Source organism: Hibiscus syriacus, unplaced genomic scaffold, assembly GCF_006381635.1.
Source record: "Hibiscus syriacus cultivar Baekdansim isolate YM2019G1 unplaced genomic scaffold, ASM638163v2 tig00110577_pilon, whole genome shotgun sequence".
Taxonomy (NCBI): Eukaryota; Viridiplantae; Streptophyta; class Magnoliopsida; order Malvales; family Malvaceae; genus Hibiscus; species Hibiscus syriacus.
The window spans coordinates 1,451,796-1,470,463 of record NW_024062788.1 but is presented as its reverse complement, the minus strand read 5'-3'; the positions used below and the strand labels follow the sequence as shown (position 1 = coordinate 1,470,463).

The 18,668-nt window shown below is 33.1% G+C and overlaps 1 protein-coding gene and 2 pseudogenes across 1 annotated transcript; 1 reads left to right on the top strand and 2 right to left on the bottom strand.

The window, feature by feature from the left end:
• The first annotated feature begins 1,898 nt into the window (after positions 1 to 1,898).
• Positions 1,899 to 18,489, top strand: LOC120133172. The gene is made up of 3 exons (XM_039149819.1): positions 1,899 to 1,902; positions 17,416 to 17,918; positions 18,001 to 18,489. Exons 2-3 carry the CDS (start codon positions 17,433 to 17,435, stop codon positions 18,064 to 18,066), a joined length of 552 nt encoding a protein of 183 aa, XP_039005750.1. The 5' UTR covers positions 1,899 to 1,902; positions 17,416 to 17,432; the 3' UTR covers positions 18,067 to 18,489.
• On the bottom strand, positions 11,141 to 11,860 carry LOC120133174 (annotated as a pseudogene).
• On the bottom strand, positions 13,728 to 15,981 carry LOC120133173 (annotated as a pseudogene).
• Positions 18,490 to 18,668: the final 179 nt, after the last annotated feature.

Here is an 18,668-nt window from a genome sequence, read left to right as displayed (position 1 = left end):
ATTCCATCAAGCATTTTAAAAACCATGTCGACATCCTTCACAATCTATAAACATCGAACCCTTTGGAGAGTTAATAAGAAAGTTCACAATATCTTTTCGGGCCACCGAATCACGTCATCCGTAATTGAACACCCTTTTAACACCTATTCTTTTTTATGATCCTCTATAATCTTTTAGGTGTTATCCATTTTTTTAAGGAGGGAAACTCTAAGCTCGTGCATACTTGGTGGTTTCAATTCGAGATCAATTGTCCAATACTTTCACACATCTCCTTGAAGCTAGGATAATTTACTGCATTGAATGCAATTCTGACATCATAAAAAACCTAGCAATCAACGTACAAGTTTTCTCCCTTAATTGCTTAGCACAAGCTGCATGTACGCCTCCCTCTTTATTCAGATTAGCTTTAAGAGATGAAACAAACAAATCCATTGAACCCTTAAACCTTGGTTTTTTGGGTAATTGTTTCCCACTCTTTTAACTTGAACTACCGCCACATGTGTTCAATATCTCAATTTATTCTTCTCTATCATAATCATCAACATCATAAAGAGATTCTTGGAACATCATCAAATTTTAGGCATTCGCCTCAACCTTCTTCATCATAAAATCTTTCACTTCTTCCTTCACATGTTTAGGACATTTAAGGCATTCAGTTACATTTCTGAGTCCTCCAACCAAATGTTGTTTCATTTGTTGTGCCCCTAGTAAAATTGTTTTAATTTGTAGGATCTGATTTTCCATATTTTCTTGTCGGATCTAAATTACCGGTTGATCCACCAGTAGAAGATGTCTCCAAGTCTATTTTTCAACAAACTGAAATCTTAAAAATATAAACAATGTTCAACAAATATAAATAAAAAATTTAATAATTGTTATGTAATTTACGATCAACAAATATAAACAATATAAACAAACTGAAATTTAATAAAAACATATTTTCTTATAGTTTTTTATTGTAGTTTTGTGTTCCAAGATTACAAATATAATAAAAATTTAAAAATATCATAAGTTCCAAGATCTATAAGTTCTATTTGGAGACTTTACTGCAAATAGATCAGCTTTGTGTCAACTTAATTGCCGAATGAGACATTAGACCAAATCGAAGGTTGTCATCTTGGTCACGAATCTCGATTTTTTAAATTTAATAAAAACAAATTTAATAAAAACAATATAAATAATCTGTAATATATGATCAACAAATATTTTCTACACTAAAAGTTTCATTTAAAAAAGCCCAATATTCAACAAATATAAATAAAAATTCAATATTCAACAAATAAATATTCAACAACTTGATTAAATTTGCGATCAACAAAAAAAAATCTAAGAAACAGGTCGTTGTTTAGGTGGAAAAGAAAAATAATAGTTGTTGGAAGAAACTTGGGAAGAAGAGAAGAGTATAAGACAGTCCCATGAATAAACTTGGGAAGAAGAGAAGAGTAGAAGATAGCCGCTGAAGAGAAGATTCAAAGATTTTGAAGAAAAAAAAAGATCAGAGATTTAGAGAGGGTGAGAGACATACCTGGCGTAGAAGAAAAGACAGTTGGTGAGGACTGGGTAAAAATTGAGAACGGTTTAGGGCTAAAAGGATTGAGTAAGTTTATTATAAAAAATAATATAACATTTATTTATTTTTACTTTAACCGCTCCACCTACGCTAGGCGCAAAAGCGCCCGCCCAGAAATATGCAAAAGGCGCGCGACCGCCATTACTCGCCTCGCCTTTACCATGGGCCCCGGAGCACCCCGCACCTTGGGCGTGCCTTTTAAAACTAAGCTTTGAACGATCAAGCAATTCAACTTATGTAACACCCCCAACCCGTATCCGACTCGAATCCGAGTTCAAGGTGTCACATCAACTTTTAAAACCTTTACTTGTTCAAAATAATGAAAAATTCCCGTTAAAGAAAACTTCATATTATTACATCATAAAAGTTTACAAACTTATCAGAACATATACTATTCAAATAATTTATATTACATGTCAACTATATCTAAAAGAATCAAATACATATCAAACATTTCTTTTCTGATCTGAAACGTTGTAAGGAAGATGTTGACCTGTCTTGCTCCTCTTAGATTCTCTTCTCGCTTCTGTAACCTACGTGTGAAACAATCACACGCTAAGTCTATGACTTAGCGAGGCATAATTTAATTTACTATAATATACCATTTCTAATTGCTATTATGCATACTTCATGTAACCTTCATAAACTATGGAATGCATTATGTATCAAACATAACTACAGACATATGCATATCAATTCTTTATTTTTATTATAATTCTTATCATTATCATTGATTTCTTTGATCATATGACCCTTTTACTCACCATGCATACACATCATATAGCACATATATAACTATACCAATTAACAAACGTATCATCATGAGATTTCTGTAACACACTTAACATTACCAAACATACATATCACATATAGTGTATTTGTTATTATCTCTTGATTAGCCCATGTACATTGTGAGAACTATAGATATGTGAGTATATTTAGGTTGTTCACTAATGCTATCACCACAGCTCGTATAAATGCACCGAAGTGCCACGTAGAATTACACCGTAGTGCCGCGTAGAAATGCACCGAAGTGCCATATAATATTGTCCCTAAGGACCACGTAGAAAATTCCTTAAGAATCATATACATATGCCAAGGATCAAGTATGTGTCTCAAAAGACCTCACACATGTTCCAGAGAATATATATATGTCCTGAAGACCGCGGTGACCCTTGACTCTTGGCATGCCAACCATACCTTTAGCTCTCATATCACATAACATGGGCATTAATAGTTATGTTATCACACATTCACATATACACATAGTGTCATAGTTCTTTCACATAACTCACTATCATATAAATCACATATCACATATACATATAGACACATGGTTCACTTACACGCAGAACATTTTCATATGATTCGCATATCACAGAGCTTATCACATATAATTGTATTCTTTTTTTTATATAATCACATAGTCATATAATATTTCATATGATCTCATAGGTCATATCACATATATTCTTATTGCATATTTTATATTATATTCTTATACCACTAATTCATAATATAATTTAGGTCAATGTTGATTAACTTATTTTACTCTTTCACTTATTCATATAATTTCATTACACCACTATCTATAATTTATTACAACATCATGTACTCCTTTTACTATAATTGATACATTAATGCCATATAATTTATATTTCTAATTCCTCTAACATCCTCTTATGATTTCAAGTACTTTAGTACTATACTTCATATCATATAAAAATCTAACAGTTTCAGATCATAGTTTCATTTAACAAATCGACCTTCTCATATTACTTATCTAACATATTCATATACTCATATCACATAATAATTTCACCTGACTATATCTTATGTTCATTTCATGCTTAAATCATATAATATCTATGTCTTTCTTATATAGTTTACGCTACATATTCATAGAATTTTATTTGAATCTTATAGGTAAATGCTACTTATCTTATCTCATTTCCCTTTTATCAATTTACATGATTTATTACACTAACCTTTTCAATAACATATGACTTATATCACTTATCGCACAATATTTAAATACTAGTTTACTCTATTTATTTAATTCAGTTTCATATAACACCTATAATCTTTCTCATAGGGATTTTATAGTTCTTCATTCGATAATTCCTATATCATAATTTCCTTTAAGTATATCACACTTCCTATAGTGTTTATCTTATAGGTTCGTATCATCATTATGTTCATGTCCCCTAATTTATATATATTATTATTATTATTATCTCCTAGAGTCACCTAATTTATTATCTTCCGATTTATATTTGGTTCTCTTGAATCTTCTCATAATCACATATCTTCATGACTTATCACTTATGTGTAGCTTACATTTCATTCTTATATATCATAATAAACTTTGGCTTAATTATTCTATAAATAGCATATACATATATGGCTTTTCTTTTATAAGCATATCATTACATAACTTATTTTTTGCTTTCCCATTAATATATAATAATATTTTCATAAATCATGTATCACACACAAAGCATATCAACATATAACACATATAATCATATCAAACCATGCTCATGTTCATGACTTCATGCATTCTACTATAGCAAATAGACTCATCGCGAGTCATATTTCCATTAACACAAGATACCAAAAGTATGCACTCACCTGGCCTCACTAGGCAATACCGATCTCTTATCTATTCCCCTGATCGATCTTACTTGTCAATGGTTCCAGAACTCGTTTAGGCTCTGTATCTACACAATTATACATTTTAAGGCAGTTATTAGATACCTACACCTTGTAATTCGATACTAACAGCTTAAACGAACTTAATAAACCAATATTCACATTTTTCCTGTAGGGGGTATCGATACCCTCAAGACATTCTGTAATTTTTCGTTCAAGGGGGCATCGGTACCCTTCTGGGGGGGGAATCGGTACCCCTATGACATTCTGAAATTTTTCTCGTTTGAGAGGGTATCAGTACCTATTGATTGGGTACCAATACCCCTAGCTCAGAATTCATGTTTTGAGCTCGAAAATTCATTCCATTTCTCACAAATACCTCATGTTCAACCTTTTACATATCCATAACTCATATACACATGCTTAAACCCATTTCTACTCCATAATCACTTCTTTAAACTCAAAACTCTATCATTTACATGGCATTCAAGATTCACACTCAATTTCCAACATGTTCTAAATTTAATTCTAACACCTCATACTTCCTAATTAACTTGACGACAAGTCAAATTTAACTTATCAACTCTCATTCAAGATTTCCTTTAAAAACTTCTAATCTTTAATCTCTCTTGACTCCTTTATCTTATGGTTTTAAGATAAATTAAGCTTTCCTTAAGCTTAATTATCATCTAATGATCAAAACCCAATCTTAAATTCGGCTAAATATCAACCAACAAGAGATCTTACCTTTGCTAATGGCTTCACGTGAAGAAAAAGAAGAAAGGAGAAGAAGAGAACTCTGGAGAAATCTCTCCTCTTCCACCTGGTTATCTTATCTTATAATGGAAAATAAAAATCTTACTTGTCAAATGACCATTTTACCCTTTAAGTCATTCAATAATTACTAAACAACCTTAATAAAATATTTCCAATAAGTCATTTAACTATTCAATTATCCTACTTTAATCACCAATTTCTGAAATTTTTCAATCTAGTCTCTAACCCGATGTTGAGAATGTTACAAATCTCCCATCCTTTAAAGAAAATTCGCCCTCGAATTTTCATTGCACATATCAATAAGAACATATTTTTCTAATGTTCTCATGTTGCCTCCTTTACTTAACATTTCCTTCATTTAGTTCTTCAACCTCCTTTTTCCTTTATATATTCATCTACTATCACTTATCATATACACAGTAACCAGTAACCTCAATCCATTCTTGTTTTTTCTCTCCTTTTATTCTGTATTTCCTTTGACATTTCTAAAATTCATATAATGTCACTCATTATATAGACAATAACATCCATTCTCATTATTCTACATCATTAATCAATCTATTTTCTTCTTAATATCTAATTTCCTCATAACAATGCCCAACTTTTATTCCATCTTCAATTGACCAAGAACACAACTTGAAACATTCTTCAAATATAATTAAACATATACTTTACGAACTCACACAATCTTTTCACATCACCTTACACACTTTTCTTACTTCTATATCAAACTTATGATCTACACTTCCATATAACCTTTATCATATCTAATCCTTTAAACTCAATTCTTTTCATTCCTTTAATCTATTATTTCTTTATTCATTCAAAATTGAAATCTCCTTATACACAAATCATATTTTTCCTTTCATGTTCACATACTCTTGTCCTATCACCTATACTCATCTCTGTGTACCAATCTTCATTGCATCCTCGTAACTTTGATAACCCCGTTTACTTATACAAAACTTCATTCTTTACAATCTCTTATAATTGTATTTTCCTTCCTTAAAGCTCCATAAAATACTTATCTCCTTATCTACAACATACCTATCTGATCAGCATAATTTATTAACTCAACTTTATCTTTTATTCCAATCTTATAGCTCTATCACCTTTACTCTGACGGCTAGTCAATAACATCTGTTCAATCTAGGGCACAAGCCCTAGTCAACCAATCATATACATCCTTTCCAATCGAAATTATTTCTAAATTAATTTACTTAACTTATCAAATTCACCTCTGTTCTCATACATCCTGTAATTTCTATTGTTCAAACTCAACATTCTAACTTCATTTGTCTTATAAATTGATCATCAATATACCCATTCTTAAACTCTTCGTATCAATCCTCAGTTTGTATCCAGATCCACTTCATATTTATTTATCTTAACCTGACAATATCTTATAATCTTATAATTCTGGTACATTTTTATCACATGCTCTGGTTAGCCAACGCTAACTCTTTCCATCTTAACTGCAAATCATTATCATATCCACACTTTTGCTTATACAAAATATTATCTCTTCATTTCAAACTCATAAGCTTTGACTTTATATATATCTTATACTCTTGTCACTGATACACTTATTCTTGAACTCTTCTACAAACTCTAACCACATCATTAGATCTTTTAACTTTCTTATGGTGACACTTGTTCACCATATTCTATCTTATCCAATGAATAATTAGAATACTTCACATCACTTTTCTGATTCAAAACTGTGAAAACTTTCTATCATTATTCTAATATGATTTCAACTTCTGAAATCAACCTTTGATTTTATGAGGCACTTCCTGAGGTGTCCGCTCCTCATCCTGCCTGGTCAGGGCAGGTGAATAGCTATAACAATCAAGAATATCACCTTTCACTTTATTTCGAAATTATCGTAATCATACTTTTATTATAACTTAACAATTTAATTCTATTAGCAAGGCAACACACTCCTTACACTATCAGATCATAAATTTTCATTCTATGTTGGCATGTACACATTTTTAATACTCATTTGACTTCGGTTTAAGCCTAGAATCGGCTAAACCTTAGATCTAATACCATTAAATATAACACCCCCAACCCGTATCCGACCCGGATCGAAGTCCGAGGTGTCACATCAACTTTTAAAACCTTTACTTGTTCAAAATAATGAAAATTTCCCGTTAAAGAAAACTTCATATTATTTCATCATAAAAGTTTACAAACTTATCATAGCATATACTATTCAAATCGTTTATATTACATGTCAACTGTATCTAAAAGAATCAAATACATATCAAACATTTCTTTTCTGATCTGAAACATTGTAAGGAAGATGGTGACCTGTCTTGCTCCTCTTAGATTCTCTTCTCGCTTCTGTAACCTACGTGTGAAACAACCACACGCTAAGTCTATGACTTAGTGAGGCATAATTAAATTTACTATACTATACCATTTCTAATTGCTATTATGCATACTTCATGTAACCTTCATAAACTATGAAATGCATTATGTATCAAACATAACTACAGACATATGCATATCAATTATTTATTTTTATTATAATTCTTATCATTATCATTGATTTCTTTGTTCATATGAACCTCTTACTCACCATGCATACACATCATATAGCACATATTTAACTATACCAATTAACAAACGTATCATCGTGAGATTTCTGTAACACACTTAACATTACCAAACATACATATCACATATAGTGTATTTATTATTATCTCTTAATTAGCCCATGTACACTGTGAGAACTATAGATATGTGGGTCTATTGAGGTTGTACACTAATGTTGTCACCACAACTCGTATAAATGCACCGAAGTGCCACGTAGAATTGCACCGTAGTGCCGTGTAAAAAAGCACCGAAGTGCCATATAATATTGTCCCTAAGGACCACGTAGAAAATTCCTTAAGAATCATATGCCAAGGATCAAGTATGTGTCTCAAAAAACCTCACACATGTTCCAGAGAATACATATATGTCCCGAAGGACGCGTAGACTCTCGACTCTTGGCATGCCAACTATACATCTAGCTCTCATGTCACATAACATGGGCATTAATAGTTATGTTATCACACATTCACATATACACGTAGTCTCATAGTTCTTTCACATAACTCACTGTCATATAAATCACAAATCATATATACATATAGACACATGGTTCACTTACACGTAGAACATTTTCATATGATTCACATATCACAGAGCTTATCACATATAATTGTATTCTTTTTTTTATATAATCACATAGTCATATAATATTTCATATGATCTCATAGGTCATATCACACAGATTCTTATTGCATATTTTATATTATATTCTTATATCACTAATTCATAACATAATTTAGGTCAATGTTGATTAACTTATTTTACTCTTTCACTTATTCATATAATTTCATTACACAACTATCTATAATTTATTACAACATCATGTACTCCTTTTACTATAATTGATACATTAATTCCATATAATTTATATTTCTAATTCCTCTAACATCCTCTTATGATTTCAAGTACTTTAGTACTATACTTTATATCATATAAAAATCTAACAGTTTTAGATCATAGTTTCATTTAACAAATCGACCTTCCCATATTACTTATCTAACATATTCATATACTCATATCACATAATAATTTCACCTGACTATATATTATGTTCATTTCATGCTTAAATCGTATAATATCTAAGTCTCCCTTATATAGTTTACGTTACATATTCATAGAATCTTATTTGAATCTTATAGGTAATTGCTACTTATCTTATCTCATTTCCCTTTTATCAGTTTACATGATTTATTACACTAACCTTTTCAATAACATATGACTTATATCACTTATCTCACAATATTTAAATATTAGTTTACTCTATTTATTTAATTCAGTTTCATATAACACCTATAATATTTCTCATAGGGATTTTATAGTTCTTCATTCGATAATTCCTATATCATAATTTCCTTTAAGTATATCACACTTCCTATAGTGCTTATCCTATAGGTTTGTATCATCATTATGTTCATATCCCCTAATTTATATATATTATTATTATTATTATTATCTCCTAGAGTCACATAATTTATTATCTTTTGATTTATATTTGGTTCTCTTGAATCTTCTCATAATCACATATCTTCATGACTTATCACTTATGTGTAGCTTACATTTCATTTTTATATATCACAATAAACTTTGGCTTAATTATTCTATAAATATCATATACTTACATGGCTTTTCTTTTATAAGCATATCATTAATGCTTTCCCATTAATATATAATAATATTTTCATAAATCATGTGTCACACACAAAGCATATCAACATATAGCACATATAATCATATCAAACCATGCTCATGTTCATGACTTCATGCATTCTACTATAGCAAATAGACTCATCGCGAGTCATATTTCCATTAACACAAGATACCAAAAGTATGCACTCACCTGGCCTCACTAGTCAATACTGATCTCTTATCTATTCCCCCCGATCGATCTTACTTGTCAATGGTTCCAGAACTCGTTTAGGCTCTGTATCTATACAATTATACATTTTAAGGCAATTATTAGATACCTACACCTTGTAATTCGATATTAACAGCTTAAACGAACTTAATAAACCAGTATTCACATTTTTCCTTTAGGGGGTATCGATACCCTATTAGGGGTATCGGTACCCTCATGACATTCTGTAATTTTTCGTTCAAGGGGGCATCGGTACCCCTATGACATTCTGAAATTTTTCTCGTTTGAGAGGGTATCGGTACCTATTGAATGAGTATTGATTCCCCTAGCCCAGAATCCATGTTTTGAGCTCGAAAATTCACTCCATTTCTCACAAATACCTCATGTTTCAACCTTTTACATATCCATAACTCATATACACATGCTTAAAAACATTTCTACTCCATAATCACATCTTTAAACTCAAAATTCTATCCTTTACATGGCATTCAAGATTCACACTCAATTTCCAACATGTTCTAAATTTAATTCTAACACCTCATACTTCCTAATTAACTTGATGACAAGTCAAATTTAACTTCCAATTTAACTTCTCAACTCTCATTCAAGATTTCTTTTAAAAACTTATATCCTTAATATCTCTTGACTCCTTTATCTTATGGTTTTAAGACAAATTAAGCTTTCCTTAAGCTTAATTATCATCTAATGATCAAAACTCAATCTTAAATTCGGCTAAATATCAACCAACAAGAAATCTTACCTTTGCTTATGGCTTCACGTGAAGAAGAAGAAGAAAGGAGAAGAAGAGAACTCTGGAGAAATATCTCCTCTTCCACCTGGTTATCTTATCTTATAATGGAAAATAAAAATATTACTTGTCAAATGACCATTTTACCCTTTAATTCATTCAATACTTACTAAATAGCCTTAATAAAATATTTCCAATAAGTCATTGAACTATTCAATTATCCTATTTTAATCACCAATTTCTGAAAATTTTCAATCTAGTCTCAAATCCGGTGTTGAGGATGTTACAACTTATGTAGTAACTTTGTTTCTAAGCTATCGTATTCTGAACCCATTAGATATAATTCATCTCTTCCCTGTACTTATATGGCCTAAATTAATTGCAAACGGCATAGATCAAAGATAAGGTGAACTGCTTGATGGAGTAGATCATTCTTATGTTCCTCAGAAATCTGATACACGACCAACCGAATGAAAATGCAATTACTTTGATGTGTTCATCGTGCTAGCAAAAGAAATTCATAAAATCCATTTGATTTGTTAAGTAGTACACGCAAACACTCCCTTCACCCATAGATCACCGGACTATGTCAATTATGCATAGGAAAAAGTTTGCAAAGGAATTAAATATCACTATTCACTACTTAAACATACAAGAGTAGAGAACGAAAAAGAAAGATCAAATGTACCTCCATCACACAACATTGACACCTCAAATGAACAAATCAATCACCTTCAAAAGAAACAATCTGCTGTTCTTTATTTGCTACAGCTCTAGAAATCTATCAGAGACCTAATATTCAATACTTGAAAAAGAACAACTCGCATTCATTTGAATCCCAGTTTTCAGTAATTACCTCAGAAAGGGCTTATACAGTTCCAAATTTTCTAGCAATTTAACAAAGCACGGCAATGAAGAAATCGCAAAATAGCATAAAAAAACCATAAAATATCTTGCATTTAGATTCCAACGCACACTAATAACATTGGGTAGCAATGCACAAATCAGAAACAAAATTATTATTACTTCCACAAAAACAAAAGAAATGCACTAAAAATTCCCTCATTCATCTTGTTTTTCCCTATAAATTATTATGGGATATCCCAGGGCTTCTGCTCGGGGACGGCGACGACCATACCTTGGAGCTGAGGCGTAAGCACGACCTGACATCCAAGCCTGGAATGCTTGTTCAAGATGCGACCCCTCGAATTCCTCACCAACACATATTCCTCATCATAGGTACGCGGCGGAAGCCTCTCGAGCCACTCCTGGGCGATGTTGACTTCGCATTCGGCGGAGCAAGCGTCGATCTCCTCGAGGCGGGGTCGATCAGCCCGCAGTTAGTCAAGGCACGAAGTAAGGTCTGGCCCGCTAGGCCCACAACCTCACGCTTCTGGCCTTCGGGGTCGATGGCGAAGAGCTTGACGATCCGGTCGGCAACCTTTTGGAGCAGGAAGGGGAGGGGCAGGTTAAGGTGGCAGAGGATCGGGTGAGGATTTGGGAGGAGAGTGAGGGGAGACAGTGGATTTGGGAGGTGAGTTTTTGGAGAGTCGAAATCGCCATTTCTGGGGGAAGAAGTAGCTAGATTTCGAGAAGAGGTTCAGTGTTCTGTTTTCAGCAATTTTGTTCCCTTAATCGGAGCCCCCTTTCCTGAGTGGGCTCCCTCCTCATAACCCTGCGATTTGCATTTTCTTCTTGCCAAAAAGATATTAGGGTAAATTACGTGTCTAGTAACCGACTATTCTGCTATAATACCATTGGTATGAATTCTTGTTTATTGAGTAAGGAGAGATGTTGATTACTTAGACATTATATCTCAATAAAACAAGAGTATTTATCGTTGTTGTTATTGATATTCGAATAGGATAAAAGATCCGAGTATTTATAATTTTCTAATAAATTATTAGACTAAAATAGTATAATTAGAACTATTTAAATTATCAAGTATATGAAACTATGCATCTTTTAATGTTTATTGAGAAATTATGTTATCAACATACCTATATTTTGGTTACGTTTTTTTTATTTAATGACTCGTGAGTAATTTTTATTATTATATTTTTAGTTTGAATAGAACCTCTCAATTTTACATGATATAAGTATATCATATATGAAAAAAATATGAAGAAACATATATAAATATGAATATAAAAAATTATTTAAATTGGAATCGAATAATATCGTAATATTATAAATATTTACAATTAAATTTAAACAAAAACTCAAATAACTTAATTTGAATTTCATAAATTCAACTCAAGAAAATTTTAAATAAATTTTTAGTTGTAAAATATAACTCATCAATTTAAAAAAAAAAATACTTGACTTGATTGAATACTCACCCCTAATTCAAATAGATCAAGAAATAATAAAATGATCAAATTAAGAATTTCATTGTCATGAGATTGGAAGCGAAATTACGGTTGACGGGGAAGAAAGGGAAATTGGAAAAAATAGGGATTGGAGATCGTTGGGAGCGCACATACAACTTAATTATCAGGACAAGGTTCCATTAAAATACGGTTGACGGGGAAGAAAGGGAAATTGGGAAAAAAAATAGGGATTGGAGATCATTGGGAACGCACATACAACTTAATTATCAGGACAGGGTTCCATTAAAATACGGTTGACGGGGAAGAAAGGGAAATTGGAAAAACTAGGGATTGGAGATCGTTGGGAACGCACATACAACTTAATTATCAGGATAGGGTTCCATTAAAATACGGTTGACGGGAAAGAAAGGGAATTGGAAAAAGTAGTGGTTGGAGATCGTTGGGAATGTACATACAACTTAATTATCAGGACAGGGTTTCATTAAAATACGTGGGTTGACGGGAAAGAAAGGGAAATTGGAAAAACTAGAGATTGGAGATCATCGGGAACGCACATACAACTTAATTATCAGAACTGGGTTCCATTAAAAAGTGCCGCGCCGGGTTGTATAACAGGGTGACCTGGGCTAGTAGATCAACACTAAAAGCTGTAAATGTTGAAGTAAGCAGCTACGATCATCATGCTACAACTGTCAAGGATAACTAATTAGTACTGTTATTTGATATCTAAACAACTATTATTGTAAAAACAATCTATCTTGCAAATTTTCAAGAAATATAACTTGTGATTTCTTTCCTTGTGAAATCCCCCTTCTCTTCTAGACATTACATTCACTAAAGTATGAAGCTAAAAGAGGTATTAATCCTTTTCAATTATAATAGAGAACCTTCACTTTATCACGACATAAAGATCATAAAAGTATAGTGCAGATCATAACAGTATTCCCCACCCTGAACTATATATTACCCTTGTTTCTGGTGCAGATCCATCTCTCTTGGTTGTTTCAGGATAAATTTCATCAATGGTCCCAGAGTTTTTGTTTTAATGTAATCATTTATGGAAAAATAATCACTTTAAAATCCAAATGAAATGGTTTATAAATTAAAATCAATGCATAACCAAATATATATTTGAAACTATGAACAAAACGTATCCCACTAATTATTGATGAATGAAACACTGTCATTGTATAAGCGGGTGCACGCGAACACATACATGTGGAACTTTCCTTTCGTCCAGCGTCGAACTTGGGAACATAGGTGTTCAGTTTCAAAGCCGAAGAAAAACTGGATTTCCTCCCTCCAAATTTGTAACTTTCATTATCTAAGCCTCAAAAGCAAAACATGCATTTGATTCCAAATATGATATGTACTCAAAGGTTAGCATAGTATACAAGGAAAACAATACCAAATATTGGACAATCTGGCTCCGGATATACTGCTGCAATCCAGGCTAGTGGTCTACAAGAAGATTTTTTGTCTTCTTCAAATAACAATCATTAATCACGCCTTGAAGGCTTGCATCAGATTAGTAGCAAGGTTAATATCAAATCTAACCCAACTACTCAGCTGCCGCAAATACAAATATCATCCCTGATCACTGAAAAATTACGTACCTCATAAATAGTCCAAATTAATAATTAAGTCCTTGCACCAGAAAATCTCTGATGGCTTTGTTTCTAGACCACTCAGGCATTGTGGAGGCTTTGTCTAAGGAACTTGCTAAATCTGTCTCCCATAAACCCAAACTACAGGCCCTCTTGTATGTCTCATAATCTGCTGCGCTTAAGCCTTCTGAGACCAATTCCCTTAATGATCCACTGATTCCTTCGCTGCTCATTACATCCAGGAAAGCTTGAGATAAATTAGGTTGCATGAAAACCAATACGGCACAGCATGATGTACAAAAGACATAAATGTGAAGCATGGACAATATCATAGTGATACATAACCAAGTAGACAAGAATGAAAGTAGAAATTCATGAAAATCAGCTTCATAAAATAACAAGAGAGACACTAACCTCCATGGGAAAGTTCCATTTCAATGGGCGCAAAGAAACGATTCTTGAGGTAACATATGGCTGCAGGTACGCTGGTCACGTTTTCTAGGGGACCAATTTCCTTCATCATATGGTTAACATCAAATATATGGGGAAAACTGATCGTAAAGAATGAAGAAACTCATCCATGTTGAGAGGAAGTGGAGATGTGAATTTTGAATGAATAACCGAAAAATCTGCAGGACCAAGTTATTATTTAGGCCAACATTAATCTAAAGCACAAACAAGCATGAAATGATTTAAAAGTAATGGAACTTTTACCATTAATGGTATAGTGAGAGACAACAGGTTTCTGCAAAGCGGATATCAATTCGACCACCTCTCGAAATCCTCTCATTTTCTTGTTTTGTTCCTCTTCAACGTTCTGAAGCTCTTTCTGTTAATCAAGATCCCCATTTACAGAGTTTAGAAAGAATTAAGCCACTCATTGTGATCAAGGATTGAAAGTTATTTGCTACCTCAAAAAGACTCTTGTCTTCTTTTGAACTTGTTAAAACAACACGAATTGCCTGGGTACCTCCACCCTTTGTTGGGAATTTTAAAGCAACAAGGTCATCAGAGAGCTCTCTTAACATCTATAAAGTATTAAGAAATTCCAGGATATTAATCACAAAAGAAAAGCCCAAAATTTGCCATTTCCCATAACTGCATGACATGAGATATCAGGCAAATCTACCTCTGATACAAGTTGAACTTGACGTTCACTGCAAACATCTATTGTCATGCTTGGCCTAGAGCCATATAGTTCACCCCCTGAGACAAGTTTTTTCAGTGATTTTATAAGAGTATCTTCTATAAAAAAAAAAAAAAAAAAAAAAAGTAAACAAACTGAGCAAATAGTAAATGGTGAAAAAGATATTAAATAACCCAACATCTAATACAGCATCATTTACCATCTATCTTTATGTTTGAGGAGTCTTTCCAGGCTTTTTTTCAATGCTTGTTACAGGATCTAACCCTTTCTACAAATACTGTATCAGCAACAGTTGGCGGGGAAGAAGAAGGTTCGTGATTTACAGCAATTGGATTGCCAATTCGAACTTTTGCTACCGACTCTTGCGCTCTGGATAAGTATGATACACCTACAAAAAACGAAGAAACTCTTGTCTTACCTCAAAATTCCGCAGAGAATTTATATCCTAAATATAATTCCTCTGAAATTATGTGGTAATGCGCAATTGCACATAATACACAAGTTCTTCACTGTGTTATGTCAATTCTCACCATGTTCCAAATACCATATCAGTAATGGAAGTGTTCAAAAAGCAAAGAAAATAATATTTTACCATCATGCAGGCATTAAAATCGAAGCCTTGCCGAGCCATAGCTGTCAAATAAGAAGTTTGACATGAAAACTGTAGGAAGGCATCCCAATTTTATTTCATCTCTTGGGAACAAATGGAAATTATATCTGCAATAACAATTAAAAAAATAAGACCTAAAATGGAAGAACAAAAGCAAAAACTTAATAAAGGTTAAGTAAAAGCTAATTCTTCGAACCTAAAATTTCACACCGCAAGGTGATTCTGAAATTTCTCATAGCTAACTTCAACTTCTAATTATACAAATTACCTTCAATTTACCGGAAACTTAAAATGCATTTCTTTTCAAAGACAAAATGAATCATCATATAAATAAAAAGGTGGAGGGCAGTGACTTTGGAGCCAGACATGGTAAAGGGGCAGATGGTGAACTGGAGGAGCTGGAAGCGTTCGGCGGCGCGTCGAGTCTTGAGGTAAGCGGTTTCCGGCGTGTCAAAGGAGAAGACTCGATTCCAAGAGGCGGAGAAAGAGCCGGTGTTCTGGAGGGAAACGGCGACGAAGTCGGAAGAGGAGAGATGGGACTTGAACTCCTGGAGTGAGTCGTTAAAGTAGGATTTTGTAACCTGCTTTATGCTCCATTGGCGATGGCTGTTTTGAGATATTTTTGTGCAAAATGGGCGTCTTCCGTACTAAAAACCACCTTTCTTTTTCCGTATTCGCTTTGATTCGCAGGGGTTTTGGAGCGGTTTTACTTTCGGTATTGTTAATGGATTTTCTGTCGGGTCGGGTAACCGGTAACATAGCCCATATTGGAATGGAGCGTGTTAAAGCTAGGCAACTTTTTTTTTTTCGGGTAAACTATATTAATGGTTATTTATATTTGAATAAGCTTTCCTTTTTATACTAATGTTTTAAAATTAATGGATTGATCATTAATATTATAGATTTATAATACACTTCCCCCTAAGAGTTGGTATGTGCTGATGACATTGCCTCAGGTTGATCAGTAGGGACTTGTGTGAGCCTAAAGAATATTTGTGCTACTACTAGCTTCTCAACAATATAATATTTATCAATTATCACTTCCTCCTAAATTGTTACCATTTATATAGTTTACTCTATTATGTATAAATATAAATGGAGTGATTTCAATAATAAAAAGCTATTATTATTTTTTAAGATCTAAAGTTTCAACATAAAAATACTTAAAAATTAAATATTAAATAATTAAAAATTATTTTTAAATAGATGTTAAATTATATTTATATATATAAGGTTTTTTAAAAATAATAATAATAAAACGCGTACTATATACATATGAAGGACCCACTTCGCCACCAATAATTGATGTTTATCCTACTCCTGTATGTACTCAAGCTGGCAACTTTGTCCCCTTCCCCTTCACCCTTCGCTTATCTTCTCCACTCTTCTCCCAATTATTCCTTAAACCCTAACCCCTAATCTCCCTTTCTCTTTCTATTGTGCATACCCTTGAAAAGGAATTTCGATCCTCATGTTCTAACATTAAAATCCTCCAACAAAGGACAGATCAAAACGAAGAAATTATGAGTCCTTTAATCCCTTCCTTACTTCTTCACATTATTGCCATCGTCGTGGTTGTCAACGGCGAGAACAGTACTATTTACGAGATACTAAAGGACCATGGGCTTCCCATGGGGCTGCTTCCGAAGGGGATAACCCGGTTTGACTTCGATGGTACTGGCCGGTTCGAGGTTCATCTGGACCAAGCCTGTAATGCCCAGTTTGAAAGCGTGTTGCATTACGACATGAACGTGTCTGGGACTCTGAGTTGCAAAAAGATCGAGGAGTTGTCTGGGGTTTCGGCCCAGGAGTTATTTCTTTGGTTTCAGGTTAAAGGGATTTGGGTCGATGTTCCGAGCTCAGGTGTTATTCATTTCGATGTCGGTCTTGTTTATAAGCAGTATCCCTTATCGATGTTTGAGACGCCGAAGGATTGTATGGTGGTTGGTGATTCTGAGTTCGTCGATTCCATTCGAGATGGCAAGTTATTAGCTGAAGCAATAGCCAAGGTTCAATTTTTATAACTTTACTTTTGATTCATTAATACTTTGCGAAATATAAACTAATTGTGTTTCTTTATACAATTTATAGAGACAATCTGCAAATCTTCGAAATGAACTTGATCGAGAGAGTTTAGGGAGGAACCAGATGCAGTAAGTTGTGCAAAATAAGCTGTGCAATGGCTCAATCAGTTTACTATCAAGCTTATTTTGGGGGCCGCGGTCTCCCTTGTTGTAAATTTTGGTCGGGAAGTTTGCTTTAGGTGGGTTTACACATCCATCCCGTGTGATTTGCTTGTCTTTTTTTCCATCTGTTATATTTACCGCAGAGTCAGTTGATATGCCAACTCCAATTGGCTCATGTCTGTGTGTACGGGGATGGCTGATGAGGAGAAAATGGAAGATTGGGTAAATGTATCTGTGATGATCATCATGGTTGGCTTTACCCTATGGAGGGGAGCATTTGGTTGACAATTTCAGGTGATATAATCTATGAAATTTTATTCATATGTTGAATTCTCATTGTATTTGAATATAAACATGATTGTTAAATTGAATCTCTTTTTGTTGTAATAAAAAATATTAGATTGATGAGACAAGAACACCTTCATCAAATAGTCACTAATGTTATTAACAAAATTGTCACCCTACCGTAATCCCCGTCAAATTAATGATGCAACAACCTTAAAAAGGTCAATATTTAGTTTTACCCCTAAACTAACATTAAAACATCAAATAGGTCTTTGAACAATAGTGTTA

What these genes read in the sequence shown, in the direction of transcription:
- LOC120133172 (XM_039149819.1), top strand. Translation starts at nt 17,433, where the DNA reads ATGAGTCCTTTAATCCCTTCCTTACTTCTTCACATTATTGCCATCGTC. An exon ending in TAGCTGAAGCAATAGCCAAG is followed by an intron (nt 17,919 to 18,000) that starts GTTCAATTTTTA and finishes TACAATTTATAG; the next exon opens with AGACAATCTGCAAATCTTCG.